Source organism: Molothrus aeneus, chromosome 18, assembly GCF_037042795.1.
Source record: "Molothrus aeneus isolate 106 chromosome 18, BPBGC_Maene_1.0, whole genome shotgun sequence".
In the NCBI taxonomy this organism is placed as follows: domain Eukaryota; kingdom Metazoa; phylum Chordata; class Aves; order Passeriformes; family Icteridae; genus Molothrus; species Molothrus aeneus.
The window spans coordinates 5,530,798-5,549,291 of record NC_089663.1 but is presented as its reverse complement, the minus strand read 5'-3'; the positions used below and the strand labels follow the sequence as shown (position 1 = coordinate 5,549,291).

Here is an 18,494-nt window from a genome sequence, read left to right as displayed (position 1 = left end):
AGTTGAATTGTGAGAAATTAGTGCCTCTTGTGCCTGGTGATGGGAGTACAGTGGTAATTTATTCACAAGAGCCTTCCCTGTGTGGGTCTGGTTAACAATGGGATAAAGCTCTCCAAGTTCTGAGCTTCTGGGTCTATTTCTTGTTCTGCCACTTGCTTTTGGTATGACTCTAGGTAAAGGTTTAATCCCCATTCACCTTAATCTCTTCAGTTCATGAGTGATTATTATCATGTTCCAATCACTTAGTGGTGCTGACCAGTGTACTGGTGACATGTGGAATTTAGATAGCCACATCTGGGAGACAGTGACAATGTTCAGAGATTTTTTTAGTGGAAATGGAAGGGTTAGGATGTTCAGAAGTTATGTAGTGTATATATATGCCAGTTCTCAAGCCTTTTCCTCTTTAGTATAATATGATCAGTCATGCAAGGGAAACAAGTGGATGTGCAAAATGCCACTAACCTTTCTTTTTTCCAATTTTCTGAGGCCCAAAGCCTTCAACGTTTTGCCCCTTTTCCCAAGGAAGATATTCTTAGAAACTCTCAGATCTTCTTGCAGTAAAAAGATAAATCACCTGATGATTCATGATTTTCTTATATATTTGAAATACGGAGAAGTGTTAAACCAGGCTAATGAATCTCCACTCTACGTTCATCTCTCCATTACTGACAGAAGAACATCAAGAGAAATGAAGCTTGAACAAAAATAACAAGCTGTTTTTCTATGTTTGATGAACAGATGGCAACAGCCTGTTTGACTCCATGGCCGGTGGAATGCGCCTGATCGTGAGCTGCATCTCCTCCTTCCTCATCCTCTCCCTGCTGCTCTTCATGGTGCACCGGCTGCGCCAGAGGCGGAGAGAGCGCATTGAGTCTCTGATTGGAGCTAACTGTGGGTATCAGCTCTCTCCTTGTGCTGGATATTGACACATGGGGATATGGAAAGGGGAGAAATGTCATCATCTTGCCTGACTGTGCCTTTGTCTTGGTGGGGTCTTCAAACTTGAACTTTTGTAGTGGATAATGGAAGAATATTTTTGTTTGTATGTGCTCCAAATCTGAATTACCTCTGTGTGAACAATAGTCTGTAGTTTGAAGAGGTTAGAGTCAAATTTAGATGTGATGCAGGACAAACAGACTGGGACCAGGTGGGCCTGGGTATTGTGTAATTGCAGCAAGTTGACTTGGATGGGTTATGTAAACTTTTCTAGGTCTTCAGGAGACCTGAGTTCCTGGGGTGTGAAAAGTGGAAAAAAAGTGTTGAGACCTGACTTAAACTGAAGAAGACAGCACGAGATAAAGTCACTTACTCCTTTTCCTTCTCTTGAAATAGTGCACCATTTCAACTTGGGCCGCAGGATGCCTGGTTTTGATTACGGTCCCGATGGTTTTGGAACTGGCCTTACTCCACTGCATCTTTCAGACGATGGGGAAGGTGGAGCATTTCATTTTCATGATCCCCCTCCACCCTATACTGCTTACAAGTACCCAGATATTCAACATCCTGATGACCCACCTCCTCCTTATGAGGCTTCTGTCAATCCAGACAGCATCCTTTGTTCCACTCCAGGTACGCAGACAATGATTTCTCTTTTCTCCCACTTTTTCATTTTGGCTAGAGGATGGATTTTTTTAAGCTATAATTATGTGTTTTAGCAATTGTGATGGGAAAAGACATTTTACCAAAAAATCTGCAATATCTGTGATGGAAAAGTCTTTCATTAAAATGTATCATTAAGCTTGGTTTTTCTCAAAGGTTTTTTGAATCACCTAAATTAGCAGTGGAATCCAATCTGTAAGCAGTTTACCTCTTAAACCTTACCTATTTTTGAGCCTGACCTTGGATGGATTAGCTGGTTACCTTTTTTTTAACATGCTGCTACCATTTTTTGCCTTTTGAAGATAGGTTGATAGAGTTTGGTATTAAGAAGTAGAACAAATGTCAAGTACAAGAGATTCTGGATAAAATGTATCCAGCCTCTTCTCTCCTCCCTGCTTCCCCCACCCACACCCCCCAAAAATTGACCAAAAATACCACTGTCTAATGATTCACCCAGTGCTCTTCAGTTTTGCAGCTGTGATATTCACATACTGTAGAAATCATTCCAATTTGGGATTTTACAGCAGCATATTTCACAGGATAAGTGAGCCTGATTAGTGCAAGCATCTTATTTATATGTCAAAGTTTTATTTTTGTTACACAATTTTCCTCTTTTGCAGTCTCATCTTGTTGTGCATTAGCTCAAAACCAGGAAAAACTCAGAGCTCCCAGAAATACGGATCATAAATCTGTTTGGGAATGTGAAATGGTAAACTTCACGTTCTGATTCTGCTTGGTTTTTTGTCCTTTGCAGATGGAGTTCTTTCTCAGGCTGTGCAAAGCAGTCCTCCATCACTAGGAAACTGTGATGTATCCCCACAGCTGACAGAGGGGTCGCTTCCTCCCTCAGTTGGTCCTTCTCCAGTGGAGCTGGAAGACTCTGCTGACAGCAGCACCTTTCTTGTCCCTCCTGACACACCCATAAATGAAAACACCCCAGCAGAAACTTTGACAGGCAGCCGCCACAGCCACTGTTCCCTCAATACTATTGTATAAAGGAGTGAAGCGCCCAGCACCGCTCAGAGTTTTAGCAACTGTTTGCACAGACAAACACTAATCCGTGGCTTGAACTTCAGAAGGAATCTCCACTTTGTTTTTCAAACACTGCTTTTATGTTCTAGATTAGGATCGTGCCTCTTGTTTTTTGGCTGTCGTTATTCATTCACACTAATCAATTTGTCCTGTAAATATGGATTGTACAACTGCTCTTTTTTTCCATTGGCTATGGAAAGGAGAGCAGAGAATTCCTTTGACTTCTGAGGAGGTGAGAAGTATGGGTAGTTTGGGTTTTTTTCTTAACCTGAGAGGAATCAAAATCTACATCAGAAAAAAGCTGCTTGGATTTGGCTGGATACCACTGGACCCAGGGAACAGACAATGGAAAAGAAGGGTGGGGGCAATCACTGTTCAAGCAGAGAAGATGGAGCTGCAGAGGACGGGGCTGGGGGCCTGTTTTATGGAGTGGGACACATGCCATCAAGAGTTACACTGTGTAAAACACAGTGCCTTGATCAGAGCACCAGAGGAGCTGGAGCAGGAATGGTCTACGCAATCTGTGACAAATGGGTACTGAGAAAAACGGGATTTGCAATTACAGTTATTTGTTGTATTGTTGGATAAACTTCTGGCCCATGAAGAAAACTGGGTCTGTGTGATGTCCCTTTAGTAGAACCCTCACGTGTGTTAGGAAATATTTTAGGGAAGAGATGGGGGGCAATTAACTTTGATACAGCCTGAGTTCACTGTGTGAAGCCCCTGTTTGTTCTAATCCCATAAGTATGATTGGGGTATTTTCTCTCTGGTTTAACTTCTTTACAGTGAATGGTTGCACAAAATTGGCCTGGATACAAGACCACTGTTCTTGCTTTTCTTATTGCATGCTATATTTAGCATGTGTGTTCCCTCCCCTTCATTTCACTTTACAGTTCTACAAATATCACTTAAAAATGGTGATCAACATGTACTATAGGTGATGTTTAATTCTAATTGGACACCTCTTCCTTATCTCAGTCCCATAAATAGCCAACCCTGTTCTAGAGATTTCCCCTGTGCCCCTCAAGTCATTTATCCAGGTCCCACAAGGGGTTATAATGAGGTTAGTGTACTTAAATCAATAAAGCAGTTTGCTTCAGTCTGATATGTCAACTTAAATTTCCCCCTCGTATTAAACTCTTTAAGCTAAGTTAATTTACAGATGGCAAAGATTCATTCCATCCCTCACGATACCCAAAGTCAAGCACTCTTGGTTTTGATAATGAGTATAAAATAATCTTTACAGGCAATTTTAAATTTAAGTTTGGATTTCAGTGTACAAATAGTTTACCCTTTTCTCCCATACTCCCATTGCCTCTGCTTCTCCTTGACTTACTCTAATAGTCAGCAGATGAGATGAATTTTAAGGAATTTGTAAAGAATGCCTCTTGTGAGCAGTCTCCTGTTACCTTATGAAGGGTACAAGCCTAGAGGGACAGGAAGAAAGCACTGCATGGGGCTGTGTATGTGATCTATTTTTCTAGTAATGATGAGAAATCATACTTGTATGACAAATCCTAACCCACTGTTGTGATTTCCCAGTGCAGCTGACTCTTTCCCCATGGAATATGCTGCTACTTTCTATTCCCTGTCTTGCCTATAGGCTTATACTGTACTTGGGGATTGGTCTTGACAGTTCAACTCGTTTTGCACAGAAAACTGTGAGTTTGGTTATCGAGGTCGTATCTGGTGTCTCGACTTGCAGACACTGCAGACAGCCCTGACTCCAGTGAGAGCGTGAATCGCAGTTCTGGGAGCGCTGCTGGCACACGAGTGGGAGGAAGCACTGGTAGGAAGCCTCTCTCTGCCTGGAGCTGTTCCACCACCCCATCCTGCTCTCTGCTGTGCCTGGCTCCAGCAGCAGTGGTACGAAACGAGAGGAGCAGTTCTCCACCCTGTGGGATCTCTGACCAAGTCCTCTCCGAGTTCCAAGTCCTGGTCTAATGAAGTGGATGGATAGCAGTAGTCAGAACCATGCATACAAATTATTGAGCATTTCTGAAGTATGAAAATAAAGCGGGTTTTGTGCATTTTTGAGCACATTCATACGTTTTATACATTGTATGTACTGATTTTTCTTTAGTTTTATAGGTACGAATGCGTGTGTGCGTGTGTGTGTTTCTGGGTGGTGATATATATATATATACACACACATATATATATATATATATATCTATACATACTGTAGACAGTAACCTTTGTGCTGTGTCCAGCTAGGTGAAGCTAAGCACTGAGATAGAAATTAGGCTCTAGGGTTAATACTTCTCTCGAGCTGGCTACACTCTCTTGTAGGACAGGCTGTGATAGCGTACACTTAAATAGGATGCAGAGTCTATGCTACTACAATCTGTTCCTGAAAAATTACTTTGTTAGCAATGCAAAGTAGAAAATTTCCAATTTCTTTTGAAGCCAGATGGAATATTTGTTCTTTGTACTATCCTAGCGCAATAACAAAAGGCCTTTTGGCTTGGTTCAGTCTCTGAGGCTGTATTTTGTGGCTGAGGTGAACAGATACCTTACCTCACACTTCTCCTAACACTGCGGGAATCTGTTCAATATTTTTGTATTTTACTTTTGGTTCTGTGGTGAATTTTATTTGCAAATAAGCTCTGTTACAACTGGCAACTTCATTGTGGCTCCTGGTTGTAGCTATTCCAAATGGAGGCTTCTTTGTAGAAGCCTCAGTGTGATATTTTCCCTATTGCTTCTGAGCCTTTCCCACTTGTATATTGGCAGGAGGCTGCTATTTTCTGTTTTCTCCTATCCTTCTTCATCTTAAATGTAAACAAGGGAAATTCTGCCTTGAATGGAGCAGCTCACTAAGTACAGCTCATTTACCTCTCGGTGAGCTTCTAATTTGGCAATAAAATTGTCATTTACTCCTCCCTTTTAATGCAGCTTTTTCACATTGAGTACTTTCTCTTGGAGTAAGAGCCTTTGTAGCAGAAAATGTCTCAACTACTCAGACTGCTGGACCAACTGGGGAAGAGTTAAGTTTTCTTGACAACAGTGGACTTCTCAGCAAACCTTCCTTGCCCTTGGCAAGGTGACTGGTGGGCAGTTTGTCCAAGGGCTGATGACAGAGAGTTGGTGCTTGCCCAAAGAAAACCTCTCTGGTTTGATTGCCATTCAGTGCTGAGATCTTTGGAGTTACTTTCTGCATTGATTTTTCCCCACTGCCATTCACATCTCTGGATGTTCTTCTTGACATCTGGTGCATCCTGAATGTCCCTGCAGCCCCAGCAGGGAGATGGCATTGCCACATGGTTTCCAGCAGCCTGGGGGAGTCCATGGTGTGTTTTTCTTGGGCTGCCCTTGACTGCAGTTGTTGTCAAGTCCCAGCACTTGGTTCTGTGCTGGGCTGGTCTTGTCCCACTGTGGCCTCAGACAAAGCTGCTCCTCAGCTCCCCTGTTCTGTGGTGCCATATTGAGGCCTCTGCTATTCCCTAAGAGCAGCCCCAGACACTATGGTTTGTCAGTGATGCCCATCCACAGTCCCACAGCAGCCTCTGGCTCTGTACTGGGAGAGTTCAGAGTTAAAATGTTACAGGGGTGGTGGGTTCTGTTGTGCAGGATCAGCACCATCATTCAGGGGTGCAAGGAGCTTGTCTGTGTAGTGTTCAGTCCTGTTTAATTTGAGCCTCAGACTGTTCCTTCAGCCATGCACAGCAGGACACTGATCTAGATGAAATATGAAGTAGGTGGACATTTTCTTCTGAAGGCTGAATCTCGCAGTTGGTGGGTGCTCTGCCTCCACAGGTGCCATGGGGTGATGGCCTGTTTCAGTACTTGGGGGAAGAAAATGTTTTTTGTGACCAGTAATTATTACCATTCTTTTCCCATCTCATGTTAAATGAATTTGAACCTGGTACTTAAAGATGTTTTTATCTTTCAGATGTGACTTCTCAGTGGCAAAACACTGATGTTTTAATGTTGCCTCGTACAATCCATAATGTGCATCTCTTTTTTTCAGTTGCTGAAACGTCTTTTTTATCCCTAGCTAAGGAACATGTAATATGCAGAAATTTCTTTTAAGTTTCCCTTGCAAGTTGGGAGCTGGACCATAAAATTAGAGCGGTTGAGTGTAGAGGAGGTGAATCAAAGTTCATGTTTGCTTCTCATGTTCCCCAGTCCCAAGTGAAATAGATGTTTCCTTGGAATAGATGCTTTCAGTGATGAAGATGTGCTTCCCCCTAATAACAGTCAGCATTGCCTGCCTGCTACGGTACCACATAGCTTTAATTTTCTAGGATGTGCCCCTCGAGTGTTGAGTGGGTCAGGGTTGCTGCCAGCAGAGGTGGCTGTGCTGCACCATCCCTGTGTGTTGGGCTGAGGGTGCCTGGGAGGCTGTGAGAGAATGAGACACTGCTTTGTACCTTCCTCTGGAAAATCATTTTAGCCAGCGCTGCACTTGCAGGCTTCTCCTGTGTAGTTGGTTTGTGACTGGACTTAACTGTGGCAGTGTATAAAAGATTTTGATATTCTGTGAAATACCATGTAGAATTTAAATTTGATACTATAATAATTGAGTCCCTGTGACACTGGTTTTTGTTTTTAACTTCTTTGGGGTTGGCACTAATCTCTTTTTTTTTTCAAGATGCTGTGAGAAACATTTCATCCAAATGCCAAATAAATTGTGTTCTGTAAGAGAAATGCTGTGTTCCAATGTCTCCTGATTTCTGCGTTGCTGTGGTTGCCCAGCATTGTGAAGGAGGGTTTTGTTAAATCACCCTTCTGAGCTGTGATCTTGCAAAAAGATCAATAAATGCATTTAACTTTGAGCAGGTAGTCTGACAGAGTTCCTATGTGTACAGGTTCCAGTGGGATTCACCTGTATTAGTGTAATTTTAGGAAGGTCTTGAGTTTATACCCAAGAAAATGAAGTGCAGTGTATTCGTACTGCTCTCCCCAACCCCATGGGAAGCTGCTGAGTCCAGGGGCAGGGTGTTCTGCAGGATGGAGAGGCTGGTCCAGACTCCCAGCTCGCTGGTTTTTCTCGAGCCGGCGGGCTGGCAGTGTTTGCAGCGGGCGCTGTCGCTGTGGGGCCAGGCAGGGGCCCGCTCCTGTCCCGGTGTCTGCAGAGGGCAGCTGCCACCGCAGCCGCTCCATGGCCCTGACCAGCGCAGCTCCAGAGAGCTCCATGGCCGGCGCAGCTCAGAGAGCTCCATGGCCAGCGCAGCTCCAGAGAGCTCCATGGCCGGCGCAGCTCCAGAGAGCTCCATGGCCGGCGCAGCTCAGAGAGCTCCATGGCCGGCGCAGCTCCAGAGAGCTCCATGGCCGGCGCAGCTCCAGAGAGCTCCATGGCCGGCGCAGCTCAGAGAGCTCCATGGCCGGCGCAGCTCAGAGAGCTCCATGGCCGGCGCAGCTCAGAGAGCTCCATGGCCAGCGCAGCTCAGAGAGCTCCACGGCGGCTCCAGCCGGGCGGTGCTGGCTCAGCTGGGGCCGATGGGCGCAGCTCTTGCCCCGCTGCGTCTCTCCGCAGCAGCTGCAGCATGAGGGGCCCCTCTTGGAGGGCTCAGTCTGGCCTGGAACTCGTGGGGCTCTGCGGGTTCTGGGACATCCCGTGCAGATACAGCCCGCCCTTGCCTCCTGCCCCTTGCCTGGGGACAGGACAGCTCCTGTGGGGATTGTCCGCAGCACAGCCGGGGCTCCCCGCCCTGACCCGGGGACACGCGTGTCCAGAGGCAGCTGTGTGTGTGCTGACCCTTGGCTGCTGTGGCAGGGCATTGCTGGGCAGCCTCCTGCTGTAAGCTCTTAGCAGCTTAAAATGCGTTTTTCTGAGCGAGTGCTGAGCAGCTGCGCTGAGCACGGCGTGTCCGGGGCGCTCAGCCCCTGGGAGAGCGCCAGGGCCGTGTCAGACCCGCCGGGGCCGTGTGCTGGCACTGACCCGGGGGTGCCAGGCCCGGGGGGGAGATGTCGCTGACCCCGGCGGCGGCGGGAGCGTGGCATGAATGAAGGGGCTGTGCAGCGGCGTGTGGCCAGAGCGCATCTGCCGGCCACAGTGCCTCCTTTGTGTGCCCCGGAGGGCCGGCCCCTGCTGCGCTCCCTGCCCCGCTCCCGGCTTTCTTCCTGGGCTAGCACCAGCTTATTATGGGGATCAAAGATCAGAGTATTTACTGCCTGTGAACTTTGCCTCTCTTCGTGCACCCATCCCTGTGTGATGTGAACCACACTCTGGAGGCTCAAGTCTTGGTCTTGCCACTGTCCCTGCCTGCCCGGGTCTCCAGCCAGGCTCCGAGGTGGCAGTGAAGGATTTACCTCCAGGAGCTGCTGGCACCTCTGCTTTGTGCTGGCACAGGGCTTGCTGATGGTGCACGTGGTGGAGGTTCCCACCAGGGTGGCATTGTGCCCACGACCAATCGATGGTTGCAGCTTAAGGAATTATTTTTATCTTTCAGTGGTATTTTCCCCCTTATCATGGCTCTTGCCCTTGGTGCTGTGTGTGTCTGCAGGGACCTCTCCACCTCCTGGCTCAGTGGCAGCAGGCTGATGGACGTGGTGTTGCCCTATGAGGATGGCACAAAACTGCAGGATCAGCTGTGAGCTCACCACCACCACCACATCAGCAAGGCCGTCAGTTTCAAGGCTTGATCTGGTTCCTGTAGAAACTGGAAGTTGCTCCTGCCTGGCACGAGTGCCAGCAGCCAGCCATGCACCCTAGGGAGCAGTGCAGTGGGGATGGGTGGCAGGAGGGCATGGCTGTGGTGCTGCCACTGCCTTTCCATGTGCCTTATAGATCCCACTGCTTCCTCACTCTGCTCCCGCTTCTTGTGGGGGCTGTGCAGAGCTCCACACTCTGCTCTTGTGCCCCTTTTGCTGAAAATCACCACTAGAGAAGCCTGAAAACCTAAAAAAGTGTCCATGGGGCAATGAGTCTCATCTTCTGACCCCAGGAGTCTTGGGCTTCTACCCTACTACTCCTGGCAATACGGGCTGTCCTGCTGTGGGCGTGTAGGAAGAGGGATCCCTTGGTGGGCCCATGTTTCCAAGGGAGGTGCTGATTCCATGAGTGCTGGAGTAGCTCCTCTCTTTCCCGGCAACAATCGGCAGCAGGCTGAGGAGCTGGTGCGACCCTCTGCCGCACCTGCCCACCCCTTGCGGCTCTCCAGAAGGATGACCGCAGCCCTCTGCAGACTACCTCATCCCTGGAGCAGGGGCCAAGTGTCAGCCACGGCACAGATCCAGCCCGGCCCAGCGGACACCTGTGCTGCCACCCTCCTCTGCGCCCTGCACCGGGGCCCAAACGTGGCTCAGGGCTGGTGCTGCCTGGGGGGGAAGAAGGTGCCCCAAAGAATCCCTGCTGAGGATGAGCCCGTTGTGGCATTGGCAGCTGAGCAGCTCTGCTGAGCCAGAGCCCATCCCTGGCCAAACCGGCAGCAGGGGCTGCTTCCCGCTGGCCGGGCGCTGCTGCCGGGTTTGTTCATCCTGGCAGGGACTCGCCGGTGCTCCCGGCCAGGGCCAGCGAGGGGAGCTGCGGGCTGGGCCCCTTGGCCTCCTTTCCTCTGCTGTGTGAGCATGGCACGGATATTTAAGGAGAATGTGATAACAACATGCTCCTGTGTTCTCACCCCCTTCCCACCTACCTACCTACCCGCTGAGATCCTGGCTCCTGTGGGACCTGCCTGGACAGGTGCAATGGGATGGCATATGCTCACTCTGTGCTGAGGAGCTGAACAGCTGCCTCCACCAGCACGGGATGCCTGCACTGTGCTGTGGTGCTGCTCAGATGGGTGTGCAAGGCTTGTGCCCCAGCACTGCCCCATGGCTGTGAGAGCGTGAGCCACTGCAGCCTTGTGCCCTCTGGAAAGGGCTGAACCTGCCTGTGCAGCTCCTTGGTGACTGCAGGGACTGAGGGTCACCTACAGCGTGGCTGTCCAGGCTGCCTGGGCCCCCGAGGATGGGGCTTCCAGGAGGTTCTTGCTGGCCTTTGTCCAGAGAGGGGCCTGTGCTTGCAGGCAGGAGTTGGGTTTGGTCTGTGGGTTCCCATGGCACCGCCTGCCCCTCATCACCTCCCTCATGAGAGATGCAGAACCTGCTGCTGGCTGGGGAGTTCCCAAAGCTGGGGGGAGGATATGTCCCACAGCCTGTGTCTGCAAAGAATGGGGAGGGGACGGGCCAAAGCTGCTGTCCCCAGCCCGATCTGCCTCCTGGCAGGCCCCTGCAGTCCATCTGTAGTCCCACACACTGTGCGGGGGCGGGCCGGGGCACAGCGGGGATGCTGCCGACCTCCAGCTTTGGGGCTGGGGAGCGGGGCGGGGAGCGCCGCACCCGTGGGCTCCGCCAGCCCCCGCTCCCCGCCTGTCCCTGTCCCTGTCACCGCGGGCAGGGACCCGGCGGCCGCGAGGGGCTGGCCGGGGGCCGGGCTCTCCCCGCTCCCTCCTAGCAGCCGAGGAGTTAAAAACTCAGCCCGGGTGATGAATATGTAAGAGCAGAGCCCAGGCTGGAGCCGAGCATCTCCCGGGCTGCGGGCGCTGCCAGCGCTGCCGCCCGCCCCAGCCCGGCACCGGGCGCACTGCGGAGGGACGGGACGGGACGGGGAGGTGCGGGGGTCCCCCCGCTGCCCCGCGCCGCCATGGGCCCCACCGGGCTCGGCATAACTTTCCTGGCACTGCCCCTCGTCGTGCGAGCGGCCGCGGGAGGTGAGCTGCGCCCGGGGCGGCGGGGCCGGGGGTCCCGCGGGCGGAGAGGACGGGGGCTTGGGGCTGGGGGGCTTGGGGCTGGGGGGCGCCGCTTTCTCCATTCCCTTCCCACGTGTCGAGGGGTCATGCGGGCTGAGGGGTTGGCAGCAGGGACTGGGGGACCTAGTCTGTCCTAGGACCCTCTCCTGCCCTCCCACCGGCCCCTCCCGCTGCTGGATGGCCCTGAGTGCTGCCGGCCTCGGGGGGGCTCGAGGTGGTTGGGCCAGGGCCCCCTTGGGACAGTGGGGTCTTGGGCTTCAGCCCATCCACCCCACAGACCTGCACCACCGGGAAGCACCAATGAGGACGAAACCTCGGAGCGAACGGGCGCCGCCGTCCCGGGGCGCTGGGTGCTCACCTGCATCCGGGCCAGGCTGCGGCGCCCAGCGCTACCATGGCTCCTGCCGGAGGATGCTCGAGGGCTGGTGCGTGCAGGTCTGAGGATTTCTCAGGAGTTCTTCTTGCCCCTGGACCCCAAGATCCCTGCTCTGAGAACCGTCAGAGTCCTGCCTGCTCTGTCCCACTCGCAGTTCTCCTCGGGGGCTGGTGTCTCCTGTACCACTCCAGTGAGACTGTGGATGCAGTGCCGCAGGCTGGGGCCTTGAGCAGCACAGGTGGAGGCCGGCAGGGCTGCCTTTGTCCTGCTGCTCCGAGCGGCTGTGGCTGGCACGAGAGCGTGGCTCGGCTTGCCTGCAGCCGGCCCGCTGGCATCGCCCTTGGCCACCAGCGGGGACCCTTCCCGTGGGCTGGGCCCGGGCTGCACCGGCTCTTCTGGGCCTCCTGCCAGGAGCAGAGCGGGGAGCTGAGGAGGGAAGGGGTGCACTCCATCCCCTCTGCAGAGCTGATGGCCCTGGGTGGGTGTGCAGCCAGCAGAGCAGGAGCGGGGCTTGCTCGGCATCCCCTCGGTGTCCCTGCACCTGCTGCGCCAGCCCTTGTCATGGAGCCCGTGGTACCCAGCGCCACCCGAGCACTGGTGGGAGCTCGGCAGCTCTGGCTGAGGTGGCCCTGAGTGACGGGGCCGGTCACCATCTCCACAGCGTGGGCTTGGGCCTGCCCACCGCCCCCTGCTGCCGCTGCCAGCCCCCCGGGAGCCACGGGGACACCGGGCACGGCGGGGAGGGACAGCGGGCACAGGGGAAAGGGACACGGGGCACAGAGGGGAGGGACACCGGGCACGGCTGTGGCTGCTCCCCTCGGCTCCCGCTCGCCCCTGCCGTGGGGTGAGCCTTGGCTCCCCAGGATGGAAAAGGGGGGATGGCTCCTCGAGAGCTGGGGAAGGAGCACAGTGAGCAGGAGGTTTGGCTGCCTTGGAGCAGCGATACTGAGGGAGGTTTCCCTGTGAAGCGTGTGGGGGAGGCAGGGAGGGTGTGAAAACACTGGCGCCAAAAATAACCGTGATGAACACAAGTGTTGGCGGGACCCCGGGCTGCACTGGGGGATGTCCTCACTGTCGGGGGGTTGGGCATGGCCATAGGTGTGTTTGGGAAAGGGTGCCTGTCTCCATCACCTGCCCTGAGCTCTCCTTTCTCTCACAGGGCAGTGGTGTTACGACTCACAGGACCCCCGATGCGGTGAGTGGTGCCAAGTGTGGGTGTGTTGGGGCTGGGCGGGGCTCAGACCCTCCTGCCTCCCCACAGTGCCCAGCTGAGAGCACCCTGGGCAGCATCAGCAAGGCCCAGTGGGGAGCGGGGCATGGAAGAGGGTAAATCCCCCCATGGGAATGGTTAGAGGAGCTTCAGTTTCGGGGGTGTTGCTGTAGAGACTTGACAAACACCTGAGCCCCTTGGAGCAAGTCAGCCCCACCCCTCACCTCAGCCAGGTCCAGGTGCTCCTGGGACAGCACCAGCTTTCCTCCTTCCACCTGAAACAAATTAAGTCCAGGCTTTAAAATACTCTATTAGAAACCCCAGGCAGTGTAGGCAGCATTGGGGCCTGAGGGTCCAGGGGCCCAACTGAGGAGGGACAGATCCCTTTGAGCAGCCCTGCCTGGATGGGGAGGGAAGTATGGCTGGAGGCACTTTGTCTCAAAACACATAAATACAAATTACAAATAGCTTGTAAAAGGTTAATTAAAGATCATCAAGCATTTAATCAGCTGTTACGGCCCAGCTGTTTTATAGCTCTTGGGTTTCCATGCCCTGTGGCTGCTGAGCCTGGATTGCTGGGCTCGGTCTCACCCGGTTCAACGCTGCTGGGCTGGCAGCGAGGGCAGGTTTTGGCAGGGCAGAGGGGCTGGTGGGAAGTGGCTGGAGCAACGTGGAGCCGGCTGTGTGCCTGCAGCAGGGCCATGTGGAGTGTTCCCTCGCCCCCCCCCCCCCCCCCCCCCCCACTGAAGGCACCTGGGAACCTGTGGGGCCACCCAGTTACACCGTGCCAGGAACCCGGTGGGATGGTGGCATGGCCAGGCTGCAGCTCCCAGGGCTGCCAGGCAAAAAGTTGCCTGGAGTAATGAGAGGAGAACATAAAGGGTAAGGGCTGAGCCCAGGGGCGCAGGAGGTGGGATACAGCCCACAAGTGTCTGTGGTTTTGTCTGCCCAAGAGGAAGGTAAATGTCAGAGCTGAACACTGGGGCACTGCTGGGGGAGCAGTTCCCCAAATCCTGGTTGAAGGCAAAGCCATGAATGTCTGTGTGAGGAGAGCCAACAGCGCCTGCTGGGATGTGCTGAGCTCCCCTGGGAATGGAGATGCCCTGGGAGGACAGGGCTGGAGACACTGAGGGAGCTCCTGTTCCCCAGCTGGGACTGAGTACAGATACTAATTGTGCCCAGTGCTGACACCTCAGTCCTGGGCTGCACCAGGAGGAGGACTGGTGTGCCATGGCAGCCACACTGGAGCAGTGAACAACAGGGTGGCTGGCTGGCTACATCCTACAGCTGTGGGCTGCCACAAGGGTTGCAAGAAGAGATGATGCTGGGGCAATGGGGACAAGCCACATATATGGGTTGGTTGTGTGGTCTGGCTGTGGTGGCAGCCATGGGGACCCTGCTCACAGCCCCCAGTCAGCACTGTGGGTTTGCAGTGGGTGCAGTCAGCTGCCAGCACTGCTGTGTCCCCTGCCAGCTCCTGCCAAGGTTAACCCCCCCACCCCAGGAGCTGCTGATGGGCATCGTGTGGTCGCTCTGGAACATGTGTAGGATTTGTCCCAGGATGAGTTGTGTGGCCAAGTTGCACTGTCCCCTGTCACAGCTGAACAGAACCAGTGTGAGTAGGTTGAACATACTACAAAAGGCAGAAGGGGCAGGGAGAAAAGCCTGCCCCTCACCAGCGTCAATGTGGACGCTGCTGCCAGGCTAAATATAGCCCCCAGCCCCTCGAGGAAATCCTGCTGAATTATGGATGAGGCTGCAATAAGCCCCTGCTCATCAATAGGAAGGAAACTTAGCCAGGCAGGAGAGCAGTTCCCATGGGATGCAAGGCTGGGCTGGCAGGGACAGCAGAGCTGGTTGGGGACACAGCCACCTCTGGGCTTGTGTCCCCTTCTGGGGGCAGCGGTGGTTTGGTGGCTGCCCGTGGTGCCCCTGCTCCTCCTCTGCAGGGCCCAGCCACTGGAAGGAGCTGAAAGCCACGTGTGGTGGCGACAGGCAGTCCCCTGTGAACATCGACAGGCGCCGGCTGCAGCGGGATGGTGGCCTCGGGGACATCCTCTTCGAGGGTTATGACCAGGCTCCCCCTGGCAAGTGGAGGCTGACAAACAACGGGCACACAGGTGCGTGCTGAAGCTGGGCACCTTCCCCTGTCCCAGTTCCCCAGGCACCATCCTGACTGGGGCCTGGCTCTGGCGCCACTCCTGGGTGCTGCAGGATCCCATGCAGGTGAATGTTAGTGCTGGGATGAAGCCGGGGGGGAAGGAGCTGTGCCAGGGCTGTTCCCCACCCCGAGCCTGCCCTCAGCCTGTCCTGCTGCCCTTGCAGTGATGCTGAGCCTGGCGGGCGAGTCGGCCTCTGAGCACATCGCCGTCAGCGGGGGGGGCCTCCCCGGCCGGTACCGTGCGCTCCAGCTCCACTTCCACTGGGGCAGCCCGGCTGGGAACGGCTCCGAGCACACCCTCGATGGGCGCCAGCTCCCCATGGAGGTATGTGAGAAAAACCCTCCAGCACATTCTGGGTTGCCCAAGCCCTTGGTGAGGTGGGAAGGGGAGATGCTGGGGCACCCCAAGGCTGTTGTGCAGCAGGTGATGGGGCTCTGTGACTCTGCACTGTGCTCCTGCACAGGCACCTGGCTGGTGAAAAAGCAGCTGATGTGAGACTCGAGGTGCTTCTTTACCATGCATGGGTCAAGCTGCTTCGTCCAAGGCACTCAGTGGGGTTTGGGGGCTCTGTGCCCTGCTGGGACCACACACTGAGCTAGTGAGTGCAAGCGAGAGCAAGCAGGAGCGTGCTGTGCTAAGCACATTGGGATCCTTCTGGATGAAAGAGGCTCTGCGCCTCTAAAATATTCATTAACTGCCAGAGGAAAGCAGAATTTATGTTCTGTGTCTGGCGAGCACCCCGGGACTGCTGGCCCCCTTTTGCACACCCTTCAAAGGATGCTTGCTTCACTGGGGTGCTTTGATCCTCCAAGCACCCACCCCACACAAGTCCCAATAGGACCAGAAGGGCTTTACTGGGAGAGGGTGGCTCAGAGTCTGGCCAAGCTGGCTGGAAGGATCCACAGCAGAATGTCCTGCTGCCAGGGTGTTGGCTGGGGGCAGCTGTGCACATCTGCCTCCTCTGTGCTTTCCTCAGATGCACATTGTCCACATGAATGCCAAGTACCAGACACTGGCAGAGGCCAAGGGACATCCCAATGGGCTGGCTGTCCTCGGCTTCTTCTTCCAGGTGGGTCTGCAGGGGCCCCCTAGGTCTGGGTGCTGGTGGTGCAGCCAGGTGAATGTTGTATGGGTGTCCTGAAGAAGTGAGAAGGGGCAGGAAGGCTGGGTCAAGGCCAGGAGAGGCTGGGGAACCCACTGACTGCAAGAGAACCTGGCTGGGAACCTTCCCCACTGCTCTGCAACAGGGGAGGCTGGCTCTGCCTGTGGTTGCTTGGCAGGACAGGATGACCCAGCTCTGCCCTGCTTGGGCTCTGCCTGACTTCAACCACTTATTCTCCCCGGACACAGGTCTCTGAAACCACTAACACCAACTACAACACCATCGTGGCAGGGCTGAGGAATGTCTCCCATGCTGGTGAGTCACCTCCTCATCAGGGCAGGGCAGGAAAGGGGAGACCCTGCAGTGGGAGGGCAGGGATGCACCCCAGTGGGTTGGATGGGGGAACCTGCCAGTCTCTGAGCTCATCTGGGATCGCCTGCTGAGGGGAAATTGATGGGAACGGCCCTGTTGTCCCCACCACATCCCTGGCAGGGGACAGGCTGAGTGCCCCTGGCTTGCCCCACAGGGGACTCTGTGGATTTGGCCTCCACGTTCCGCCTGAGCACGCTGCTGCCGCCTGCTGCCCGCCTCTCGGGCTACTACCGCTACCAGGGCTCCCTGACCACCCCCGACTGCAGCGAGGCCGTGGTCTGGACTGTGTTTGAGGAGCCAGTGGAGATCGGCCGGGAACAGGTACTGGCATGCACAGCCCCATGTGCCAGCACCCGACAGGCTGGGTCCCAGGGTGACCTCTCTCCTTGTCCTTCCTGACCCTAGAGCAAGAGCACAGGGAAGGTCATCTCTATAATAATGCTCCTGGCAACTTGGCAATTAATTAATTTTATGAAGGTTAAGTAATGGAGATATGGCCACCTGCCAGTGGGGAGAAATCCCATCCATACTGCACTCCTGCCCAGCCTTGGCATTCAGAAAGAGAAATGGGAGTGAATCCATTGAAGCTCAGTAGAGGTTCCAAGGAGATGGATGGATGCATGGAAGGAAGGAGTTCTCCTCTGCTGCTCAAGCATTTTAGTAGATGTATTTTCTTGAGAGAGTCATGGGCCAGCCACTCTCTAAGTGCTCACTGTTGGCACCAAAACACAATTAGCTCCTTTGAAAATAAAGACCTGATCCTTGTAAGGACCTGCTCTGTGCAGGGTCCTGGGTCTGGCTTCAGCAGAGCACTGGGTGGTGGTGGGAGGACACCCCCTGGTGTGGGGCCATGCCCCGGGTCCTGTGCTGCTGGCAGTGGGCAGGGGCCTGGGGTGCCTGGCACTGCAGCTGCCCACCCTCCCTCTCTCCCTGCACAGCTGAAGGCATTCGTCAGCACCCCGCACTTCCCACTCGAGGGATCCACGCTCCTAAAAATGATCAACAACTTCCGCCCGCCGCAGCCCCTCCGCAGCCGCAAGGTCTTTGCCTCCCGGGGGGCCACAGCCAGCGGGGGGTCCCTGCACGGGGACCACCACCAGCTCCTCTCACCCCTGCTCCCCCTGGCCCTGCTCAGCCTCTTCTCACCAGCCCCATAGGGTCTGGCCCTGCTGCAGCGGAGATGGAGGTGATGCATCTTGTTCATGGGAAATGGGAAACAAGGAAAAAAAAGCACCTTGAAACCTTGGCTGGGTGAAGATTTTGTGAACCTGCATCTCTGCAGAGGTGAATCTCTGCAAGCCTGGAGCTGCCCTGGGCTGCCCCTGTAGATGGGCAGTGGGAGCTGCTGGGAGGGGGATGTTGTATTGACTGGAATAAAGCCAAGATCCCGTCAGTGGGTTGCTGCCTCTTTTTTGCTGGCTCTGTGTCCCTTCACCAGGTGGGGCAAGTGCACTGCGGGGTCAGTGTGGAGGGAGCTGAGGCTGCTGTCTGGGTGGCATTCAGGGATATTCCCTGCGTGGTGGTGCAGGCAGGAGGAAAGAGCCAAATCCCGGCCCTGGCTCGGGATGCAGGCCCCGCATGCAGTCCCTGTGCTGCAGACGCTGCCCTGTCACCCTCCCCAGGATTGGGGCTGCCTGTTGGAGGGGTGAAGGTGTCACTGGGAGCACAGCACCTGCAGTGCCCTTGTGCAGGACACAGGGATCTTTCCACGGAGCTCATTTTGTGCTGGCAGGAATAACTGCAGCTGCCAGGGCAGGGCTGTGTGAGCGGGGTGCTTCATAATTAATGTACTGGAGCTCCAGGCATGTTCCCATCTTCTCCTGAATTATGGGTGGAGAGCACAGGCCGTTATCCGAGAGAAGAGGGGGCAGGCTGAGGTTTTTCATCATTTCTGGAGGGAACCGCTGCCAGTGCCGGGCTCCAGCCCCCAGCCCCTGTGGTGGCCGCCCCACCCGTGGGTCCC

At 54.5% G+C, this 18,494-nt stretch overlaps 2 protein-coding genes across 4 annotated transcripts in view; both read left to right on the top strand.

Moving 5' to 3' along the window:
* Positions 1 to 7,284, top strand: part of DGCR2 (DiGeorge syndrome critical region gene 2) — a 45,453-nt gene extending 38,169 nt beyond the window's left edge. For both annotated transcript variants that reach the window (XM_066561969.1, XM_066561970.1), the window contains exons 8-10: positions 739 to 891; positions 1,333 to 1,569; positions 2,354 to 7,284. In XM_066561969.1, the coding sequence (XP_066418066.1) occupies positions 739 to 891; positions 1,333 to 1,569; positions 2,354 to 2,595 (632 nt within the window). In that variant the 3' untranslated portion in view covers positions 2,596 to 7,284. The remainder of the gene's footprint in view (positions 1 to 738; positions 892 to 1,332; positions 1,570 to 2,353) is intronic.
* Positions 7,285 to 11,121: 3,837 nt separating this feature from the next.
* Positions 11,122 to 17,924, top strand: LOC136564337 (carbonic anhydrase 15-like). 2 transcript variants are annotated; one of them, XM_066562230.1, is made up of 8 exons: positions 11,122 to 11,270; positions 12,845 to 12,880; positions 14,845 to 15,015; positions 15,221 to 15,381; positions 16,034 to 16,126; positions 16,408 to 16,474; positions 16,686 to 16,852; positions 17,470 to 17,924. In XM_066562230.1, exons 1-8 carry the CDS (start codon positions 11,204 to 11,206, stop codon positions 17,686 to 17,688), a joined length of 981 nt encoding a protein of 326 aa, XP_066418327.1. In that variant the 5' UTR covers positions 11,122 to 11,203; the 3' UTR covers positions 17,689 to 17,924. The 2 variants fall into 2 exon arrangements, with proteins under 2 accessions (XP_066418327.1, XP_066418326.1); XM_066562229.1 differs by lacking the exons at positions 11,122 to 11,270; positions 12,845 to 12,880 and having other exon boundaries at positions 13,674 to 15,015.
* The last annotated feature ends 570 nt before the right edge of the window (positions 17,925 to 18,494 follow it).

Bases quoted from the DNA above. Each gene is read 5' to 3' on its own strand.
- LOC136564337 (XM_066562229.1), top strand. From the start codon at position 14,718: ATGCAAGGCTGGGCTGGCAGGGACAGCAGAGCTGGTTGGGGACACAGC. The intron at 15,382-16,033 runs GTATGTGAGAAA...TGCTTTCCTCAG, and splicing joins GGCGCCAGCTCCCCATGGAG to ATGCACATTGTCCACATGAA. The intron at 16,127-16,407 runs GTGGGTCTGCAG...CCCCGGACACAG, and splicing joins TCCTCGGCTTCTTCTTCCAG to GTCTCTGAAACCACTAACAC.